General features: G+C 34.9%; 1 protein-coding gene across 1 annotated transcript; it reads left to right on the top strand.

The window, feature by feature from the left end:
• Window positions 1-453: 453 nt before the first annotated feature.
• On the top strand, window positions 454-1,346 carry LOC149668679 (uncharacterized). The gene is made up of 4 exons (XM_089840496.1): window positions 454-564; window positions 627-689; window positions 747-1,010; window positions 1,069-1,346. The coding sequence occupies exons 1-4, from the start codon at window positions 464-466 to the stop codon at window positions 1,343-1,345; spliced, it is 705 nt and encodes a 234-aa protein (XP_089696622.1). The 5' UTR covers window positions 454-463; the 3' UTR covers window position 1,346.
• Window positions 1,347-21,399: the final 20,053 nt, after the last annotated feature.

Here is a 21,399-nt window from a genome sequence, read left to right as displayed (position 1 = left end):
TTCTTAAAACGACTGATAAATATTTTTCGATAGGGACGCTCATTAATATGGACCCTTCTTTAAAATCGTTAATACATAAAAAACCAACAGTTAAATATATTTTTCTAAGAAAACCAGGGGATGACCTCGACGCTCATTACAAATTCCTAACTAGACTTCTTAAGCTAACAACCTTGAAAATTTCGTATAAAAACCGAACGGATTTCAAAGTTTCACATCATAACGCAAAAAACTTTACATCATAATCCAAAAAACTTTTACAATGTGTCCAGCAAAATCTTTTAACTCAAACTCTGTTCAACCGGTTGAGGAATTGTAAGTTATTTTAGCTAGCAAGTTAAAATTATTTTTTAATACCGGATCTATTTTATATAGCGCTTTACCCCAACTCTGGGATATCGATGATGAACTGGATGTAGAACCAATCATCATCCTCGAAGACGAGGATGATATCCCAGATGGCATGGAGGAGCAAATAAACGAATTAATCGCGAATTTTGATATGTTCGCCGAAGCGGACGACCCGGATGTGGTCTCTACCGAATCATCCTCGGATGAAGAAACGTAAGGTTTTAAATAAGTTTGAGGAATTGTAAGATACCTAACAAGAAATTTTGTTAAAACAGCGAAAGCGAAGAACTTTACAACGCAATGATTCAAGAATACCCATGCATGCAAATTGATTTAAAGTAAAGCAAAATAAATTATTATCTAAAAATTAATAAACTAATACATGTTTTTTACAGTCTTAAATATCCCTATCCTACATTGTGTTCTTGTTGTTTTTCCACCGAATTTAATTCTCATGTCATTTTTCGTACTATTGAATCCCGCTATATTTTATACTTTTGCGCTACTCCTAATTGCCCTCTTTTCCGAACTATCATCTGCCTTACCTGGGATCAGTCTAATTTCTATCCCATTAACATTTTCCTAGACACCTATTTCCTTTCTAAATATAAAGCACACCGACTTCCCCTATACGAAAAAGATCTACAAATTGACTTAAAGTAAGTTGGAAATGAGTCTTATTGTATATAAAAAACTAATTTTAACCTATTTTTATAGTTCTACCTACGATATTCCTACTCGCTGCCCTAATTGTTATTGCCGTACTCCAAACCACTACACTATCAGGGAAACTGTCTGCGTTCCGGAACGACGTACAACTGTCTACAAGCTCTACTTCTGTCCTATTCGAGAGTGTCCTTTATACCAACATCTCATCTGCTTCTCCTATCATCAAAAATATTATCCTGTTCATATTTTAAATAATTCTCATTTCTGTTTTCTTATTGATCGTAGACGCTTACCTAAATTATTATCTCAAATTAATTCTCAATAAAAATATATATATATTATAACGAAACTTGTCTCTTATCTTTTTATATTAAGCTTAAACACTCTATAAGAATCCCCTCTCTTAAACAACCGTAGTGCCAAACATTTCTTAAAAAAGTAGTCAACCTTGACAACGCCCAATAATAATTCTTTTGAAATAGTAGATATCTCGGGGAAAACTTTATCATTTTCTTTTAACGCTTCATCCGAGAAAGTCTTTTAAAAAACATGGGTCTCCCTAGCAATAACGAAGAAGCTTCCGAAAACTAGTACGTTATTCTATCTTGGAAGTTTCTTATAGATTTTAAAGATTTGTCTTTTATACTATAGTTCTCAAACTCCGGATATTTTGGATTTTCCGCGTCAAAATGAAATGGAATTGGCTAGTATCTATCGGTAAGCGAAAAAATCTATTTTTACTATAAATTTAAAAAATTAATAGTTATATACATTTTGTAGATTTAACTGTGCTTTTTCTGAAATCATGCCTTGCTCTAACTGTTTTTCGTCGCAATATCATATTGTATCCTATACTGTATTAGCTATTAATGGAATTGTTGACGCTTACTATTGTACTAATGTTAATTGTGTTTATTATTTAAAATTATTTTGCTATTGTACACACTCCATTTGTTTTATTCCTTGTCGCGGGTATTACGACGATTGGAGTACGCGATATGCCCAATTCTTGGGCTTACCACTATTTTTATAATGTTTAAATATATTTTTACCATTTTTTCAAAAAACATATATTTTTATTATTGTAATTTACAAGTGATTAAAAAAGATTTTTTAAAATTCAATTAAACAGTACGAAATCATTTGTTGAATGCTTAAAACACATTGAATATTTTGAGGATTACGTAAATTATTTTCGAAAGATTTTAACAGATCGGTTAAATTTAACGTGCTGCAAAATGCGTGTAAGGTAGTTTTATACTCGCGTTTAACATCCAATAGTTTTTTTTCAAAATCACCCAAAAGAATTCGAAAGGTGAGTAGCATATTTTTTATGAAAATTCTTTGATTTATAATAAAGTTAATATGGGTTGAAATAAACCCGTTTACGGGGTCTTGCATAATAAGCGTAAATACTTCGGGTTTAATTGTTACTGGAACGCTTTCGTCATACGTAAAGACAAGACCCAAACTCGTAATAGATATATAGATGTTCTGACAACGATAAAATTTAATTGACGATTTCTGCATACAGGCCGCGAATTCAGATTTACGTTTGTTCAAGATGTACCATATTTTATACGGTATTAAAATAAAGTTTCCACTTTCAACAATAACTGTTGGTTCTACGTCTCTTCCCCGCGGACAAACAGTTACCGTTACACCGCTTTTTGTTAAGTGTAAGTTCAAATCGCAAAACATAGCCATATTTTTATAAAAATAGTATTACTCACAACACATCACGGGTATTTTTATTCAGGAACGAGCAGTGCAGTTTCAAACATTTACTTTCGATTGACTTTCCTAACAAAAACTCGGGGTCTTTTTATAGTAAAATATCTCCACTTAAAAATTCCATAATATTACCCTTAAGCGATAGAAATTCTTATACCTGATAATTACGAGAAAATAAAAACCTTGGGAGAATTCACACGTGATTTTTGAAAGTATAATTATCTACGAGAGAGAATTTTTTTTTTTGACCCTTCGACCTTTTTCCAAAAATATCATCCATTTTAAGATCGGAGCACCTTTCCCCCGAAAAATCCCTGTTTAAATTCCCACACTTTTTCGTTTTTTATAAAACCATTAAATACCAATTAAAGCTTTCCATCTGTGTAGGACGTGTATTGGAAAGCGTCTTTAGCCTTCTACATAAACTCCACCCAGACCAATTTGATCGAAGCAAAAAATACTTCTCGGTAATTACACCCAGGTGCATCGTATAAAAAAGCAATTATTTTTTGATACAATGTAATTTAAAAAATATATTTGATAACCTAGGGGAATTCAGGTGTTCCAATCGTATATCTAATATCATTAAAAAGTATACCCGCAGCCAGATAAAAAAGCAATTATTTTTGATACATTGTAATACAAAAAATATATTTTACAACCTAAAAGTATCATTAAGTATAATTAACGACTAGAATTCTCGGTAAATTACTTTTAAAAAATATATTTTGATAACCTAGGGGTATCCAGGTGTTTGAAATCGTATATCTACCCATCATTAAAAAGTATACCCGCAGCCAGCTAAAAAAGCAATTATTTTTGTTACATTGTATATACCTAGAGTATCATTAAGTATAATTAACGACGAGAATTCAAAATATATTATATAATCAAGAGGTATCATTAAGTATCATTAACGACGAGAATTCAAAATATATTTTATAACCAAGAGGTATCATTAAGTATCATTAACGACGAGAATTCAAAATATATTTTTATAACCAAGAGGTATCGTATAATTATCCACGAGAATTCTAACTTTTAAAAATTTTATAGAGGCTATAATTATCTACGAGAATTCCTATCGTAATTATTACTGGGAAAAAATATTTTTAACCGTATAATTAAGCGTTCCCCGCGCGCTAGCGCGCGGGGACGCCGTGTGTCACCCCCTCCCCCGGGGGCGGCGGGGACGGTGTATATAAACTCTCGGGATTTTCGGATATTTCATTCGTTCTTCACTCGACGTTCGTTATGGCATCTTCATCTTCACTCGGTAAGCGAAAACTTAATATATCAGATGATGAAGAGGAAATAGATATTTTTGAGCAAATTAAAAACGTTAAAGAGGAAAATACTATCGAAAAAACCGGCATTGTCCCTCGATACGATATTAAACGAGGTTTAGCTAGTTACGTGACTACATTACCAGCGTCGCGTGACGATTTTTATTTCGATATTCAAATATACAAGTACGAGGATATAAAAGATAGAGATAATAAAGATATTTGGCAATGCGATGGAAGAAGATTAAGATTTGTCGCGTCTAAAGATAGCGTCGAATGTAAACAAATTCGATCTATCGTGAACAAGATCGCCAAGCATATCATCGATAATCCCGACAAGATCACGAAAAATTATTCGTTTTTTAACAAAAACGAATAATTAATCAATATGGAATCCCAATATCTATTACTCGTATATCTATTAACGTATTTATATATACTATATACCCAATATATCAATTACTACTACTATTTAATATAAAAAAGAAGACACTATGTCTACGTTTGATGGGATGGATATGAGAGTCGAAGTTAACAGATTATCAACGTTCAAGATATGGTCTGTCGAAGGTATTAGCGTGGATGACATGGCAGCTAGCGGTTTTTATTGCGTTAGTCCTAAAACCGTTCGTTGTTTTTGTTGCCTTACCGCCTTGACTGGATGGAGAGCCGACAATCATCCATTGGCTGTTCATTGGCGCGAACAACCGTTATGTCTATTTCTTCGTGGGGACGGAAAGAGGTGTGGAAACGTCCCTATCATTGGTCGTAATTATTTAGAGGAAATGCATAGGAAGTTCTCGGGACCGGAAAATGATCGCAGCAGAGTTTGTAAACTATCACCTTACGCGGCCATGCTACAAGCCAGACTCGAAAACGATTTAAAAGAAAAAGAAGAAAAACGAAAAAAAAATATATAAAACTCTAAACAATTTGATAAACTTACTCATTTAAAGATGAGTAGTTCGAGCGATTCCGAAAATGAAGAACCGCTAAATTTAAGTGTTAAAGCTAATCCTAAACAATTTTATACTTGCGAAAAAATATTAGATAAAAAATCTCGAAAATACAAATGTAATCAAGTAGAATGTAAAATTAAATTTAAAAATTTAGAACGTATTAAATTAACCGAAGTAAACGAAACGTTTGTTAGTATAATTAATTCCATACTCTTTGAATTATTACGCAACCAGCAAGGATATAATAGAGTTAGATTTTGTATTCGTTCGGATGAGTTGGATAGTCCGATAAATTTAAGGTTTATGAATATTAATGAATTAACGGCTGAAAGAGTAATAGGAGCTATAAGTCAAGTTGCGCAATCAAATCGAAATTTCCATTTACAAAGCTCTTTAGTTTTTGACGTAATTTTTTTACATTGCGACGTACCCGTTGGACGTCGATCAAAATCATTAAAAAATAGAAATATAGTAATTTTGGATACGTTTATAAAAACGAGTCCAAATTATATTTACATTGACAATACCGATAACTTATGTTTTGGAAGAGCTTTGGTGATAGGAATTTATTTGGCTGATAAGAGATTCGAAAAGAATACGAATGAAAAGTATCAAACAACGAACGAGTCAATTAATTATTTTAGAAAGATAAAAAAATGTAATCACCCCCTCCAAAAAGAAAAAGCGGAGCAATTATATAAAAACGCTAATATTTCTCCGGATACCGTTAATTTATTAGATATTCAAAATTTTCAAACTTACTTAAACGAATATCAAATTATTATATTCAGAGCTGATAATTTAGAAAAATATTTTGTCGGACCTTTCAAGGAAAAACAAATTTTTCTATTGTTAGTTAATGATCACGTGCATGTAGTTAAGGAATTGCATACAATGTTTGGCGGTATATCTTATTGTTCTAAATGTTTAAAAGTATTTCACGGAACTAATCAAAAGAATAATCACTTTTGCGAAACTCGAGTTAAATGTAGTAGATGTAGAACTTTAAATGTATTCCACGAAGATAAACTAATTAAACCTGTTAAATGTCGAAAATGCCATCGTTATTTTAAAGGAGAAGAATGTTTGAATTTTCATATATCTAACGGAACGTGCGATAACTTTAAAAGGTGTTTAAAATGTGGACTAGAACTGAAAGAAAAACACTCTTGCTCGAAACCATGTAAAAACTGTTTACGCGTACACGAGAGGAACCGTTGTTACGTTATGCCTCTTTCGAGAACGTACGAAAAAACCAGATATTTTTATTTCGATACCGAATCAATCGTTAAAAATAACGAACACGTCCCTGTCTTACTCGTAAGCGCTATGCAAGAAAATGAAGGGAACAATTACGAGTACGAGATATTTCGGGGGTTCGACTGCGTCGATAAATTTCTAAATTATTTATTCCGGACGAAAGAAATGGTTTTCCAACACGCGACAAAACGGCTTAAAGCAACTAAACCGGTTTTTGAAAATATTACGTTGTTAGCCCATAACAGTAAAGGTTTCGATTCGTTCTTTATTCTTCGTGGGTTATTAAAATTGAACATCATACCGGATATTGTTTTTGACGGAAGCAAAATGTTGGCCATTTTTTTGAAAAATCAAAAAATGAAATTTATCGACTCTTTCAATTTCGTCTCGCAACCATTAAGATCGTTCCCCGCGACGTTTTCTTTGGGCGAAAATAGAAAAGAATTTTTCCCTTACATATTCCACACCGAAGAAACTTTGGATTATGTCGGTCCACTACCGCCGAAAGAGTATTTTCAACCGGAACATATGAAAGAAAAAGATTATAAAGATTTTCTCGAATGGTACGCAACGAAATCGAGACAATCGGTCTATAATTTACGCGAAGAACTGGAATATTATACTATCATGGATGTTAAGGTTTTACAACAGGGTATGGATAAATTTAGACAATTGTTCGAGAAGGAAACTGGTTTCGATGTTTTAAATATGAACGCTTTAACCATAGCGGGGGCCTGCACGAATATTTTCCTTCATAAATACTTGGAAGAATTTACACTCGGAGTAGTACCGTGTAACGGCTACAGGAATAACTACAATCAAAGCAAATCTGCTTTAAAATGGTTGGCGTGGGAAGAAAAAGAACCCGGAATAAAAATTCAATCGGTTCTCTCGTTGGAAGGGGAAAAAAAGATTGGACGATACCCGGTAGATGGTTATTCTTCTCAACCCGAAATAATATTTCAATTTGACGGAGATTTTATTCACGGATGTCCGAAACATACGAAAGGAGGCGAATGGAATCCGTTATTGCAAGATACGTTTAAAAATTTATACGAGAGAACTCTGGATCGAGATGATGATATCATGTGTAATGCACCGAACGCTGAATATGTTAGAATATGGAGTTGCGAGTTTGACGAAATGTTGAAAAACAGAATCGAGGTAAGAAAGTTTTGCGATTCGTTACACTTTCGAGATCCGATAGGACCAAGATCGGCATTATACGGTGGTCGTACTGAATGCTTCAGGCTGTATCATAAAACCAAACCAAACGAAAAAATTCTATATTACGATGTTTGTAGTTTGTACCCCTTTGTATGTAAAAACAGAGACTATCCTAAAAATCACCCGGAGATTATTACGAGAGATTTTTCATTCGATTTGAATCATTACTTTGGGGTAATGTCTTGTAAAATATTAGCTCCGAAAGACGCTTACATACCGGCATTACCAATTCGAACCAGAAAAAAACTATTTTTCGCTTTGTGTCGTACTTGCGTGGAAAACGATATACAAACAGCCTGCGGGCATAACGACTCCGAGCGAGCTTTCGAAGGGATTTGGCCCACCCCAGAAATATACATGGCGGTCGAAACCGGTTACGTTATATTGGAAATCTTCGAGGTTCACCATTACTCCGAGAGGTACACCTATATCAAGGATAAAGATCCTGGTTTTTTCGGCAGTTACATTAATACATTTTTGAAACTAAAAATCCAAAACTCTGGTTGGCCTCGCAACGTTACCACCGACGAGGAAAAAACGGAATATTTAAGACTGATTAAAGAACGAGAAGATATCGAGATTAGACCCGAAGATGTAACAAACAATTCAGCTCTACGCGCGTTGGCGAAATTAGCTTTAAACTCGTTATGGGGTCGACATTGTTTAAACAACGATAAACCAAAATCGGTTTTCGTCAAGGATTATCAAGATTTCATTAAAATTATAATGGATCCGACATTGGAATTAACGGATATGCGCCCAATTAACGACGATGACGTTTGTTTAATGACCTACAAATTCAAAAAAGATTTTTGTCCGACATATTACAAAGGATCGGCAGTGTTGGGGAGTTTCGTTAGTTCGTACGGTCGGATGGAATTATTTCGGACTCTGAATAAATTAAAAGAAAGGGTTTTGTACTGCGATACGGTTAGTATTATATTTATTTACAAAGAAAGTGACGAATTTCTTCCACCCGTCGGACAATTTATGGGTGATTGGACCGACGAAGTTCCAAATGGGTATATATCGGAATTCGTTACTTCGGGTCCGAAATCGTACAGTTACAAAACAAATACCGGGCATTGCGTTACGAAAATGAAAGGAATTTCGTTAAACCGGAAAAACGAACAGATAATTAACTTTGATTCGATCAAATCGGCTTTAGACACTCCGGGAACTAGTTACACTTTGGAAATCCCCTTTAACGTTGTGCGTGACAAAGCTCGGGCGAAACTACTTTTAGGAAATCTGAAAAAAAGTTTCGGCGTGACTTTTAATAAGAGAATAATCGCGGACAATTTTTTAACATATCCGTTTGGATACTCGTTAAAGCAAGATGCATCGTGAAAGTCTACGTTTAAAATCATTTAACGGTCATTGGACTTCCAATTCGTCGGAGTTAGAAGTTATCCCCGCGGAACTAGCAGCGTCGGGTCTCTTTTACTTGAACGACGGTTTAAAAACCATGTGTTTCAGCTGTCATAACTTATTCGATTGGGGAGGATCGAATGAGACTAATCCTCACGAAGTGCATCAAAAACAAGCTCCATTTTGTAATTATATTCTCGGACTCGATATTACTAACGTGAGTCTGGCGGATGAAGAAGGGGAAAAGAGACGATTAAAGGAAGAAATCGTGGAATATTTTGACGAATCCATTAAAACGTTTACGTCGAGTTTCGTCGATTTAATTCTCGAATCGTCGATAGATGCTTTCAACACGGAATTTCAACTCTAAAAGAAAAAAAGTGACTTTCGACGATATCCCCGTGGTTTTTATTATTCCGTGCGAAGATCGCGTTAATTGGAGAGAAATAAACAAACTCCATTTTCAAAAACGGATTGACGATTTTAATAAACTTTTTGAGAAATGTTTGATGCTTGTAGAATAAAATTCCAAGCCCCCATGCAAATTTTACTGGCCGGTAGTACTATGGCTGGTAAAACGACGTGGATATTTAACCTTTTGAAACACGCCCATTGTTTGATCGAACCACCTCCGGACAGGATAGTGTACTGTTATAAAGAATATCAACCGAAATTTGACATTGCGAAAAAAGAAATTAAAAACATTGAATTTATGGAAGGACTCCCCCCAGATGATTCTTCCTTTTGGGATGAAAGTATTAATAATTTTCTAATAATAGATGATCTGGCATTCTCTTGTTATAATAGTTCCCATATCGCTAATATATTTTGCGTCGGCTCTCATCATAAAAATTTATCCGTCGCTCTTTTAACTCAAAATCTTTTTGGTCAAGGTAAAGAGAGTCGAACCATTAGTCTTAACTCTTCGTACATAATTGTTTTTAAAAATCCGCGAGACGGGTCTCAAATAACTTACTTGAGCAGACAAATATTTCCGAATAATAAAAACCTCGTAACTAGAGCGTATGATTTTGTTACCAAGGGTACTCCCTATTCTTACTTGTGTATCGATTTAAAACAAAACATTCACGATGATTTGCGTTTAAGAACAAATATTTTTCCGCATGAAGGAAATATGACTATTGTATGCGATGACAAATAAAATTTGTATATAAAACTATTTATCGTTTCCGTATGTCTTTTATTTCGCGTTGGAACGTTCGAGGAGTTGGAATGGTTAAGAGAAAGCGTAAATCGAGTTTGTTAAAAAAAGTATTAAAAAGAAATTTTAAACGAAAAATTCGAAAGAGAGGACGTCATCCGTTACACAGACATTTACCATTTTTTCGTGGATTGGTACGCGCCAGTCAAAGTGGCGGAGGAAAATTAACCAAGGTACTGAAAAAAGCCAAGCAAAGTCAAATCAAAGCCGTTCACAACACGTTTTATAATTTGTTAAAGGGAAATATTCCTTTACCCGAAAAGGATAGAATTTATATTAAAAAACATCGAGTATATATAAGAAAAATCGCTAATAAAAGAGGTCTGGCTAAAAACAAACGGAAACTTCTTATAAAACAGGCGGGAGGATTTTTACCCGGGTTAATAGCTGCTTTGGTACCGACCTTGATATCTACCATCACTTCATTAGCGAGATGAAACGAATGGTATTACTACCCGAATCCGCTGTTTTATCGGGAGCTGAAAAAGAAGCGACAGAGTTGGATCGTGAAATGAGTCGGATTTTAAAACAAAACACCTCTTCGGAGGATAAACTTCGACATTATTTATTAACTTTACAAAAGTATTTGACTATGAAGAGCCTGATAGAACCTCCTAACGTCAACGTTGCAAATATTCCACCAGTTTTCCAAGTTCAACAACAACAACAACCCGTTCAACCACCGCAATTTCTAACACCTAATCCGTTTTCAGTATTGCAACAGCCTCCTTCGCAACAACAATCACCTCAAGGGACCCCCCTGGCCCTCTCAAGGTCAACACCGAGGTCACCCTCGAGGGTGCCCTCGACGATTAGGAAGTCATTCCCACGGCCTAAACTCACGTCGACTCCGAAAACGAAGAGACATCGACGATATACCAGAGGTGTACCGGAGGCGGAGGAGGGTGATAATGGTGATGATGGTGACGGTCATCCTTATCGCCCGAGACGTCTCCTTACTGGTATGAAATTGCGAAAAGTCAAAACACCGATAAAATGGTCTAAATGAAAATGTACCAATTTTTTTAAAAATAAAAAATATTTTATTTCATTTTTTCTCTTGATTCAATAAATGTATACACATATTTAACATAATAATCACGTCGTTGTAAGGTTTATCTTTCACGTCGTACAATTCTCGTATTATTTCATTATAGGAAAATCCGTAACACAAACTTGTTAAAACAAAAATAACGTGTCCCCCGCATGTAAATGAACTATTCGGCTGTATTTGACAATTATTGTAATACCAATTGGAAGCGTAGCTTGATAGATTAAAACCGTAATAACTAGGGTCTTTACCGTACGAGCAAAAGAAATAACCGTTATCGTTAGTATCGATATAGACTCCTAACCAATGCAATCCTTCGTTTGAGGATGGTTCCGAATTGACCACGAAACAATAGGGTTTCCGTTCTGGTGGGTCGGGTAAAATATCTTTCGGGAACACTCCTATGAAGTAGGGTCTCGTTCGAGGATCTGTGCTTAAAAAAAGGTTTAATTCTTCCGTGTTCATTTAGCGACTTTTTGTAATTCCGGCTCGTAGAATGATCCTTTTATTATTTCGTCGTTTTCGTCTTTTATTATGTAAGCAGTTGGAGTACGTAGTAGTACTTTATGCACGACAAAAATTTCATTCGTCCAATATCCAGTGTATCCTTTACCAAAAGCGCCTTTGTCGGACGTAATTCTCACCAAATCACCCTTTCGTAATTTTGGCTTGTTGCTTGTACGTTTCTTCTTGTAGTATAATCGTTTCCATATTAAATGTTCGTTATTTATATTTACGTTTTTCGGAGCTATACCGATTGTTGAATGAACAGTGGCGTTATATCCATTTACAATTTTTTGTAAATGTTTCGTGTAATTATAATTGTTATTTCTCGTCATTAATCGAAACATTCGCGTTTTCAATGTTCTATTCCATCTTTCTATCATGGCGCATTTTAAATTACCGTAACTAGCGTACCAATGGATATCCTTACTTTTAAGATAGGCTTGCACTTTTTTGTTTTTAAACTCGCTTCCTTCGTCAGAATTTAACCTCGAAGGTGTACGTTGCTTAAAGATTGTACCGAGAGCTTTTATAATTTCTTTCGCCCCCTTTGTTTTTAACGGTAAAGCCCACGCATATCTCGACAAGACGTCAATGACGGTTAGAATATAACGATATTTGTTATTGTATTTGGATAATTGGGGTAAATCGATTAAATCGCATTGGAAAACCTCGTTCATACTAGTGACGTACGTTTGATTTCTAGGATATATTTTTCTTCTGGGTTTATGTTTCGTATACGCGGGCTGGGAAATCAACCATTGTTCGATATCTTCCTTTGATACATTTGGTAGAGCTTTTTGTAATTTTCTCACCGAACCTAAACTCGCGGGATGTTGCGGATCGTAATATATATTTTCGATTTTACGCGCTATTCGTTTACTAACCATCTTAGAAGGTATTTGGTTAATAAAGAAAAAAACCATCTGTGAATAAGCTTTTTATTTATCAAACGTAATTGTAAAAAACATCTCATTTCAATTCCGTTACATTGTCGGTAATAATAAGAAATAATTGATCCAAATTTTCGTTCTTCTCTCCAAATCGTTTTTCAAACTCATTCTTCAGGTTCGTCTTATTTAACATCGATATCGCTTGTAGGATATTCAAGTCAGTATTCGAATTTGAGGTGCAGGATACGTGGTGCTCGATTTCGCCTTGGCAATTAAGATTACCGCAGCAGTTGGTCTTTTCCAGTAAATTTTCGGTAATGTCTCGCAAAATCATTGTTCTGAATAATTCCTTGGTATTGGCTTTTATTTCCAATTGCCGGTCCAATTCCGGTTTTATTTGTTTCAATCGACTCCACGTGGTTTTATTTAAACAAAATCCTTTACACGTAGCCATCCACAGTAAATCGTAGCGATGAATATTCGAATTTTCGCATACGTATTGTCGAATGTCGATATACTTTGTTCCGGTTCCAGATACGTAACCTTCAACTTGAAAATTTTCCGGTAGGGTACTGTGGAAGCGGGGTAAGACGTCTTGGAAAAACAAGTTTATATAATCCACCAGCAACCATAAGTTTTGATAAACTTTGTTACTAATTGTAACCATATACTCCGTTCTCGCATTATCGGAAATGGAAATAATTAGATCATCGCCAGCTTCGGCTATCTCGATAGTTTGTTTATCGGAGAGATTGTACTGTTGTTGTTTCATGATTTTCACGCGATCATTTGACGTTAATTCGTTGGAGACGTTTAATTTTATATTTCTTTCAACACCTTTTTAATTTCCTTAAAATCCCAACAATTACCGACGATTGTTACGTGTCTTTTGTTATTTCTAACTGTTACGAGAAGATTATTATCTTTTCGAGTTGGTAAATAAACGTACTCGTCCATACTCTCACTCTAGTTTGTACAAAACGTTACGATCCCTCGTTATTAATAACTCGTTTTCAAACTCGGCGTATACTATGGCTGTTACCGCGAAAGTGAGTGGTTTGTTAAAACGTATAGTCAACCTTAAACTACCGTGTTTTTCTAAAGAACAGTGCTCGGCACTAGCCTGCTCTTCCGGAGTAAAGTCAACAGCGTATAGAGTGTTACCTCTAGGATAATCAAAAAGACTAATGTAGTTTCCTTTATTTTTCCCATACATATCTAGAGCCGTAAATAAGGAAGCGTATTCCCTACAGTATTGATCGTGAGTAAAATCCGGTGTGAAAGGTTGATCTGGATAATTTTTATTCCCTACTGTAACTGATAAAAAGTTTAAATCTAAGTGTTCGAAATAAAATGGATTTTGAGATATACGCCCATTGAAGGCTGATGTTTTAACGAATCCGATAATCATTCGATTAGGAATTCTACCTAAAAATAGGTTTTCTTTAATCGTGTCACTGTTCCCGGTTTCGATACTAAAATACTTTGCTACAGTTTGATTAATGGGATACACACACGGTGTTTTTTCCAAAACCATAGCATGCGCTAGCATAATTTCAGAGTTTGGTTTTATTTTCCGTACAAATAAAGAAGCTGATTTAATAACGATTTTATAATTAGTAATTGGATCAGCAGCAGCAGCGCCAGGTTGATAAATTATTGGAAATGTATCCGCTGATCTAATAAATTTAAACTTTATATCAACGTTGTTCAATAAGAACTTGTTCATCTTACATACATCAACGTGTAATCTCCCTATCATTTCAAATATTTTAGATGCTCCGGTTCTGGTTCTTCTAGATTTCATTCCGTTATTCTCAGCATGGTGTGAATCGGCATTTGTTAGTTTTGTATCTTTGTAAAACATTTCTAATGCCAATTGCGTGTCTTTAGCTTCTTTCCCATAATTTAGCATTGTTTCGAAATAAGCGATATATGGGGCTAAATTATTCACGACTTGAACCTGAGTATCGTTAAACATAACTTCTATTTGATCAAATAAACTCCATAAGGTTAAATTAACCGGTCCGAGTTTATCGTTGCCCGCGATTTCTACCCATTTATTATCAGTTGTGTTAAATCCTAATATTTGAGCCTTAACGTACAGTTTAATTTTTGAAGTGTCTATATAACTATCAGGAGTTCCGGGAATAAAAAATTCCAATGGACCACCATCCGTTATAGCATTAACAGTTTGTAGTTGTATGTCGTTACTGGCCACAATATTCAAATTAGTGACGGGTTTAGCGAAAAAATCTAATTCCGACATCATTCCTTCCATTTTTGAATAACTTTATTTGTCAAGGTTTAAACGTAAACTAATTATTACTCGTGTAAATTCCCTACTTTTATACCCCCCTTTGATTTTTAAGGGTACTTCTTTAAGCTAAAAAATCAGTCTTCTTCCTTATTCTTTTCACTTTTCTCTTTCCTAGCTTACTGGTTCTTCTTCTTCTTTTACGTCTTCCACTCCCAAATTGCGCTTCCCCTATTTTATCACCCGCTTTATGTAATAAATTAGACCCCGCAATTTTAATATTCTTTTTGAAAGAGCTTTTAGGATCTGCTCCCGTTGCTATGTCGCCGAACCATCTACTTCCGACACCTATCGCTTCTCGTCCAACAGCTTTTGCTGCTGGTTTGAGTATGGGGGTTATGAAGCGAACTAAACTCTTAAATATAGATCCTAACCCGTTTCCTCTTTGAAATACTGGCCCAACAAATGCCCAGCCCGATTGTTGTAAATAATAATTATAATATCTATTCCGAACAGACATTATTAGTGATTACGGATCCTTCTAAAATGTAAAGTCGTAACGGTTTTTCCGAGTTTGAATGGGATTTTCGTTCCCGAATCTGTCGTTATATCTATCTCAACTAAATTAAAATTGGGTGTACGTACTGGATAATAATTAATTGGATTGAATGTTAACACGTGAGGTTTATTATCTCGACTGTTTTCAGGTCTTGGAATTGTACGTAAAAGCCCACCCCAAGAGTCACCTATTACCTGGGGATATATGAGACTCGTATAAATGAATAAGGTTTGTACACCTCTATTTATATCTCCGAGATGTTTACTTTCCGTATTGTTCCTCAACGGAGTGTCTACTTGACTCTTATCAAACCCTAACATATAACCTAATCCGGGATTATCTTTTGGAAATGTAATTGAAAAATAATCCATATATTTAGCCTCATTTTTGGTAATTTTATGCCATGGGGTATTCTCTTCAACAATTCCAACCCCGCATTTGATTGTTACTGTTCCTGTTTTATTATACACAAAATCGAAATATTTTCGTTTCGATTCGGGTAAAACCATTTTCATTGCTTCGAGTACAGTATCTATACTTTCATACGTTCCGTGAGGTATCTTATAAGCTTTCGTTTCGATTGATGCTTTATTAACATCTTTATCAACATCAACGGGTCTATTTCGATCCCTTGGAACAAATTGTTTGACTTGGAATTTACCCAAATTTCTGGTATCTAATTGATCCCGTGCAGTGTCTAAAGGATTACTAGCTATATATGTTTCCCGAAAAATCCATCGATCCCAATCTAATTCCGCTATTCCAAGTACTTTTCCATATTCTTTAGGAAACTTGATAGCCGTTTGTTTGTCTCCGTTAATTTTAATTTGCATAAATGTCATTCCCTCTTTCGTCATTATTTCAAAATTTATATCATCCCCAGCTTTTGTTGTTATTGACTGTTTAAACGTTTCGAATAATTTTTGGTAAATACTAGTAGGTTCGTCGTTCGGACCCCTAACTATATTTCCCAATTTACCACAACCCCCTTCCCCCATTTCGTACTCATAATCAAGATCCACCGATCTTACGACAAATTCATCAAAACAATCAGTTATGTTATCCCACTTTGAAGGCATATTTATTTCCGACAATCCAACCTCCCAATTTCCCTCCGATAAGTTATACGTTGTAGGTAGTTCCGTCCTATAACTTGTTTTAGTATTTTCAGGATATAATTGCATGGAGGCATTACTAGGTAAAGTAATGTAAAAGGAATCGTAAGCAGGTGCTAACATTGCCATGTTTACTTGTCGAGTTATTTATTGCTAATGACTTATTCATCAATTTACTAATTGCTTTTATTAACTATTTTGATTGACAGGTGTGATACGGCTCATTTGCATGGTTTAAGGTCGGATCTCTGAATTATACAAATTTAGATCCTAATTTGCATAGTCAAAAGTGGGATTTCTGAATTATGCAAATTTGGATCATTGTTGGCTAATTTGCATGCCTAAAAGTGTGGTAACTTACTACTCTAGTAGTTCTTTTGTATTTTCTATTTCTGACAAAAGGGTTTCGACCGATGTTATGTAGAAAGTACCAATTGCCTAGGTAGGGCTTTATTTTTGGTTGGCGACAACCTAGGCAATTGGTACTTTCTACATAGCATTGGTCGAAACCCTTTTTGTCAGAAATAGAAAATACAAAAGAACTATAGGTACGGAGTTGAACCATGGGGATTACCAGCGGTCCTCACTTGGGATGGTCACCGCTAAAACCTTGCGAAAGTAATGTTTAAGCTATTGATAGAATCAGGAGACAAGAAAGGAGCGAGGCCTAACACTCTAACCATGGCGCCTGAAAGTCGTGCTAAAATTATAACCCCTTTGTTACTCTTCGAGCGACCAGCGCCCGAGAGAGTTTAAACGAGGAAATAGTACACAGAACAAGGCGACCCAAGGGCTCGTAATAGTAGCCACATCGTACGAGTGAATAGCCCCTCTATACCTACGCTAAAGAGTGGATAACCCCTCTATACCTTACCCTAATGAGTGAATAATACTATCTTTTACAATGCTTAAATGATTTACCGTGCATAAAATCGGAGTGAATAGCCCCTCGATGCCCTACCCTAAACAGTGATAAAAGCTTCTGCCCGGTCGGTAAAAATTTAATATGCTTTTGCCTCTCCAACCGCGAAGTTATATCTCCTGGCCTCGGATAAGATCATGACTGCTAATTGAAGAGATAGAGGGAGAGAGAGAAGTGGACCGTGCCTGTGACAGACCTCTCTCTCCGAGTATACCGCTTTATTCGAGACCGTCCCTTAACAAGCGATTTTAGGCGAGGCTATATAGTAATGGGCTGGCAAGTGAAAGGTCCGCGGTTCGATTCTCCGTGGAGGAAGAAAAGTTGAAAAAAAAATAATTTCTTCCCTGTATTAAGTTTAAAACTCCACCTGTGAACTGTTAACTAAAAAGAAAAATATTTTCTCTCTACGTTCAAAAATGACGATCGAAAAATTTGATAGAAACATAAACGTTTTCAATCTAAATGCGATAGAACCATTAACGTTTTCGATCTAAACGCGTTTCAAACATAAACGAGTTTCAAACATAAACGTTTTCAATCTAAACGAGTTTCAAACATAAACGTTTTCAATCTAAACGAGTTTCAAACATAAACGTTTTCAATCTAAACGCGTTTGAAACATAATCGTTTTCAATCTAAACGCGTTTGAGACCTAAACGTTTTCAAAACAAACGCGTTTGAAACATAAACGTTTTCAAAACAAACGCATTTGAAACATAAACGTTTTCAATCTAAACGCGATAGAAACATTAACGTTTTCGATCTAAACGCGTTTCAAACATAAACGTTTTCAATCTAAACGAGTTTCAAACATAAACGTTTTCAATCTAAACGAGTTTCAAACATAAACGTTTTCAATCTAAACGCGTTTGAAACATAATCGTTTTGAATCTAAACGCGTTTGAGACCTAAACGATTTCAATCTAAACGCGTTTGAGACCTAAACGTTTTCAAAACAAACGCGTTTGAAACATAAACGTTTTCAATCTAAACGCGTTTGAGACCTAAACGATTTCAATCTAAACGCGTTTGAGACCTAAACGTTTTCAAAACAAACGCGTTTGAAACATAAACGTTTTCAATCTAAACGCGTTTGAGACCTAAACGATTTCAATCTAAACGCGTTTGAGACCTAAACGTTTTCAAAACAAACGCGTTTGAAACATAAACGTTTTCAATCTAAACGCGTTTCAAACATAAACGTTTTCAATCTAAACGCGTTTCAAACATAAACGTTTTCAATCTAAACGCGTTTCAAACATAAACGTTTTCAATCTAAACGCGTTTGAAACAGATACTTTTTCAATCTATGCGCGTTTGAAACGTAAACATTTTCAAACTATACGCGTTTGAAAAATAAAAATTTCAGAACTAAACGCGTATAGGCTGGGCTCCTGTTTAAAAAGGCGTTGCATTTTCCCGTTTAGGAAAACGTTTAGAATCTAAACATCGTTTTTTCTGTGTAGATGTACATCATACGATGTGGCTAAAAAACGATGTTTAGATTCTCAAAACGTTTATCTAAAGGGAAAAATGCAACTTTTTTCTAAGCACGAGTCCAGCCTATACGCGTTTTGTTCTGAAATTTTTATTAATCTAACGCGTATAGTTTGAAAATATTCAGGTTTCATACGCATAAACGTTGAAAACGTATATGTTTCTAACGAGCATAGATTGAAAACGTTTCTGTTTCCAACGCGTTTAGATCGAAAACGGTTATGTTTTATACTCATGTAGTTTTCCAACGTTTCGGTGTTAAATACATATAATTTCAAGTGTTTACGTTTTAAAAATGCTTCACTTTTATAAGTTCAAGTTTTAAACGCATCCTTTTGTCAAACGTTTAGGTTTTAAACGCATCCTTTTGTCAAATCCTTAGGTTTTAAACGCATGTACTATAAAACGTTTAGGTTTGAAACATGTTCAGTTCCAAAATGTCTTAGTTTTGAACATGTTATTTTTCCATGCTACTCCTTTCGTTTATTTTCAATGGCAAAAATACTAACTTTGGGAGGTATTGGGACATTAAGCCATTTTGTGTTTTAAGGCTTTTATTGTGTAGGAAAAAAGGACCATGTTTTAAGAAACTTTGGATAATTTTTAATATTTTTTAACAGTCGAAATTTATTTATAAAATTTGGACGAGAATTTTCAAATAACAAGACTTCCTATGAGTTTCAAATTGAAGAATGTTTGTGTGCTTTATTGAACTATTTTTTACAAAAAAGACAGTCACTTTCAGTTTCAATTCTTGCTTGATGTTTTATTGGACATCCCCTAGCCTTTAACGTTAAAGGAAGGATGAAGAGGAAAATAAAGTGATTTTTTGATAGACTTTTAATATTATAAGACCATTAGGCCTATATGCACAGTAAAACATCCAGGAAATACTGTCTCCGAATGATTTTAAAATTCAAACTAGGTTCAGATTTTAAAGATAATTTGAAATAAGCGCCTCTGACTAATAGCTTAACGCCCTGCCTTCCTGTTAACAAAATTTCCGTTGCACGATCTATATCTCGAGCCACGATAGTCACATCGCGAGCAACTTTTATTAAATCTCGCGATAAATTTAATTCGGCATGGAGCGTGCCACGAGAATTTTGTCAATAGAAAGGCAGGGCGTTACGAGATGGGTCGGAGGTCATTATTTCAAATTATCCATAAAATCTGAACCTAATTGGAATTTCAAAATCATTCGGAGATGTTTCCTGGATGTTTCACTATGCAGAATGTTCTTATAATTATTAGAAGAATCTATAAAAAATTATTTGATTTTTCATTTCACCCTCCCATTTAACACATTCTCAATCGTATTCTAAAAGACAGACATAAATTCTAATGAAATTAGGAGTTAAAGCATTCTAATATTAAAAATAGAGATCCGCCCTGTTCGCTGGTATTTTTTTCTCTGTATGAGTAACAGCCCCCGTCGTGACCGATTTTAATATTAATAACCTGATAATTAATCTTGACTAACTTAAAACATTGTTTAAGTGTAAGGTTTTAGGCTCAGGAGGACAATTACCCAGTCCATACGTCCCGACTCGTTGCAAGATTTCTGGAGAACGAAGGAATTGACGCTTTGGATTGACCCGCTCTCTCGCCCGACTTGAACCCGATTTAGCGTTTATGTCTGGCATTTAATAAAAGATTTAAAATGTGTTTAAGGGCTAAGGGAGGTTAAGTAAAATACAATTGAAACTGAAAGTGACAGTCTTGTTTGTTATAAATTGTTCAAGAACGCAGACGGTATTTCCTGGATGTTTCACTATGCAAAATGGTCTTATAATTAGAAGAAAAATCGATACAAAAATCACTTTATTTTCCTCTTCATCCTCCCTTTAAGGGCTAGGGTATGTCCAATAAAATATCAAGCAACAATTCAAGCTGAAAGTGACTGTCTTGTTTGTATAAAATAGTTCAATAAAGCACACGAGCACTCTTCAAACTCGAAGTCTTGTTTTTTGAAAATTTTCCTCCAAATTTTATAAATATTTTTAAACTTTTAACTAGTTATCAATAATGATATTAATAGTTATCCAAAATTTCTTTAAAAAGGAGAGTTTTCTTTCCTACACATTAAAAGTCTTAAAACACAAAATGGCCTAATATCCCAAAACCTCCCAAAGTTAGTATTTTCGCCATAGAAAATAAACAAAAGGAGTAGCAGACCAGCAGCGCAGAGACTAAATTCAAGTTTTTACCGTTCGGGCTCGTTTTAGCTGTTAGCTGTTATTTTCAGTTGTGATCATTGTTACCGGCATTCATTTTTTTCATTTAATTGTTAGACTTTTCCATCGGTAGCTTTGAACGTTAGTTGTGAAATAGCCTTTGCCCATGCTTTGGTAACGATCGACTTTATTATTAAGCCTCAATAGAGATAGATTTAAATTTAGAAGTAGGATTGGAAAACGGTTAGTAATTAATTCAGTCCGACTCATAGCCCAGTATAGAGCCCTCCCTCTCACGAGTGATGAAAAGTTTAAATTTTCTGATTGCTCACTTAAACTACGTTT

Source organism: Phalangium opilio, unplaced genomic scaffold (genome assembly GCF_054372755.1).
Source record: "Phalangium opilio isolate 3A_F unplaced genomic scaffold, DU_Popi_V2 ptg000054l_1, whole genome shotgun sequence".
Taxonomy (NCBI): domain Eukaryota; kingdom Metazoa; phylum Arthropoda; class Arachnida; order Opiliones; family Phalangiidae; genus Phalangium; species Phalangium opilio.
Note: the sequence above shows the minus strand (reverse complement) of the source record. Positions and strands in the feature narration are given on the sequence as shown.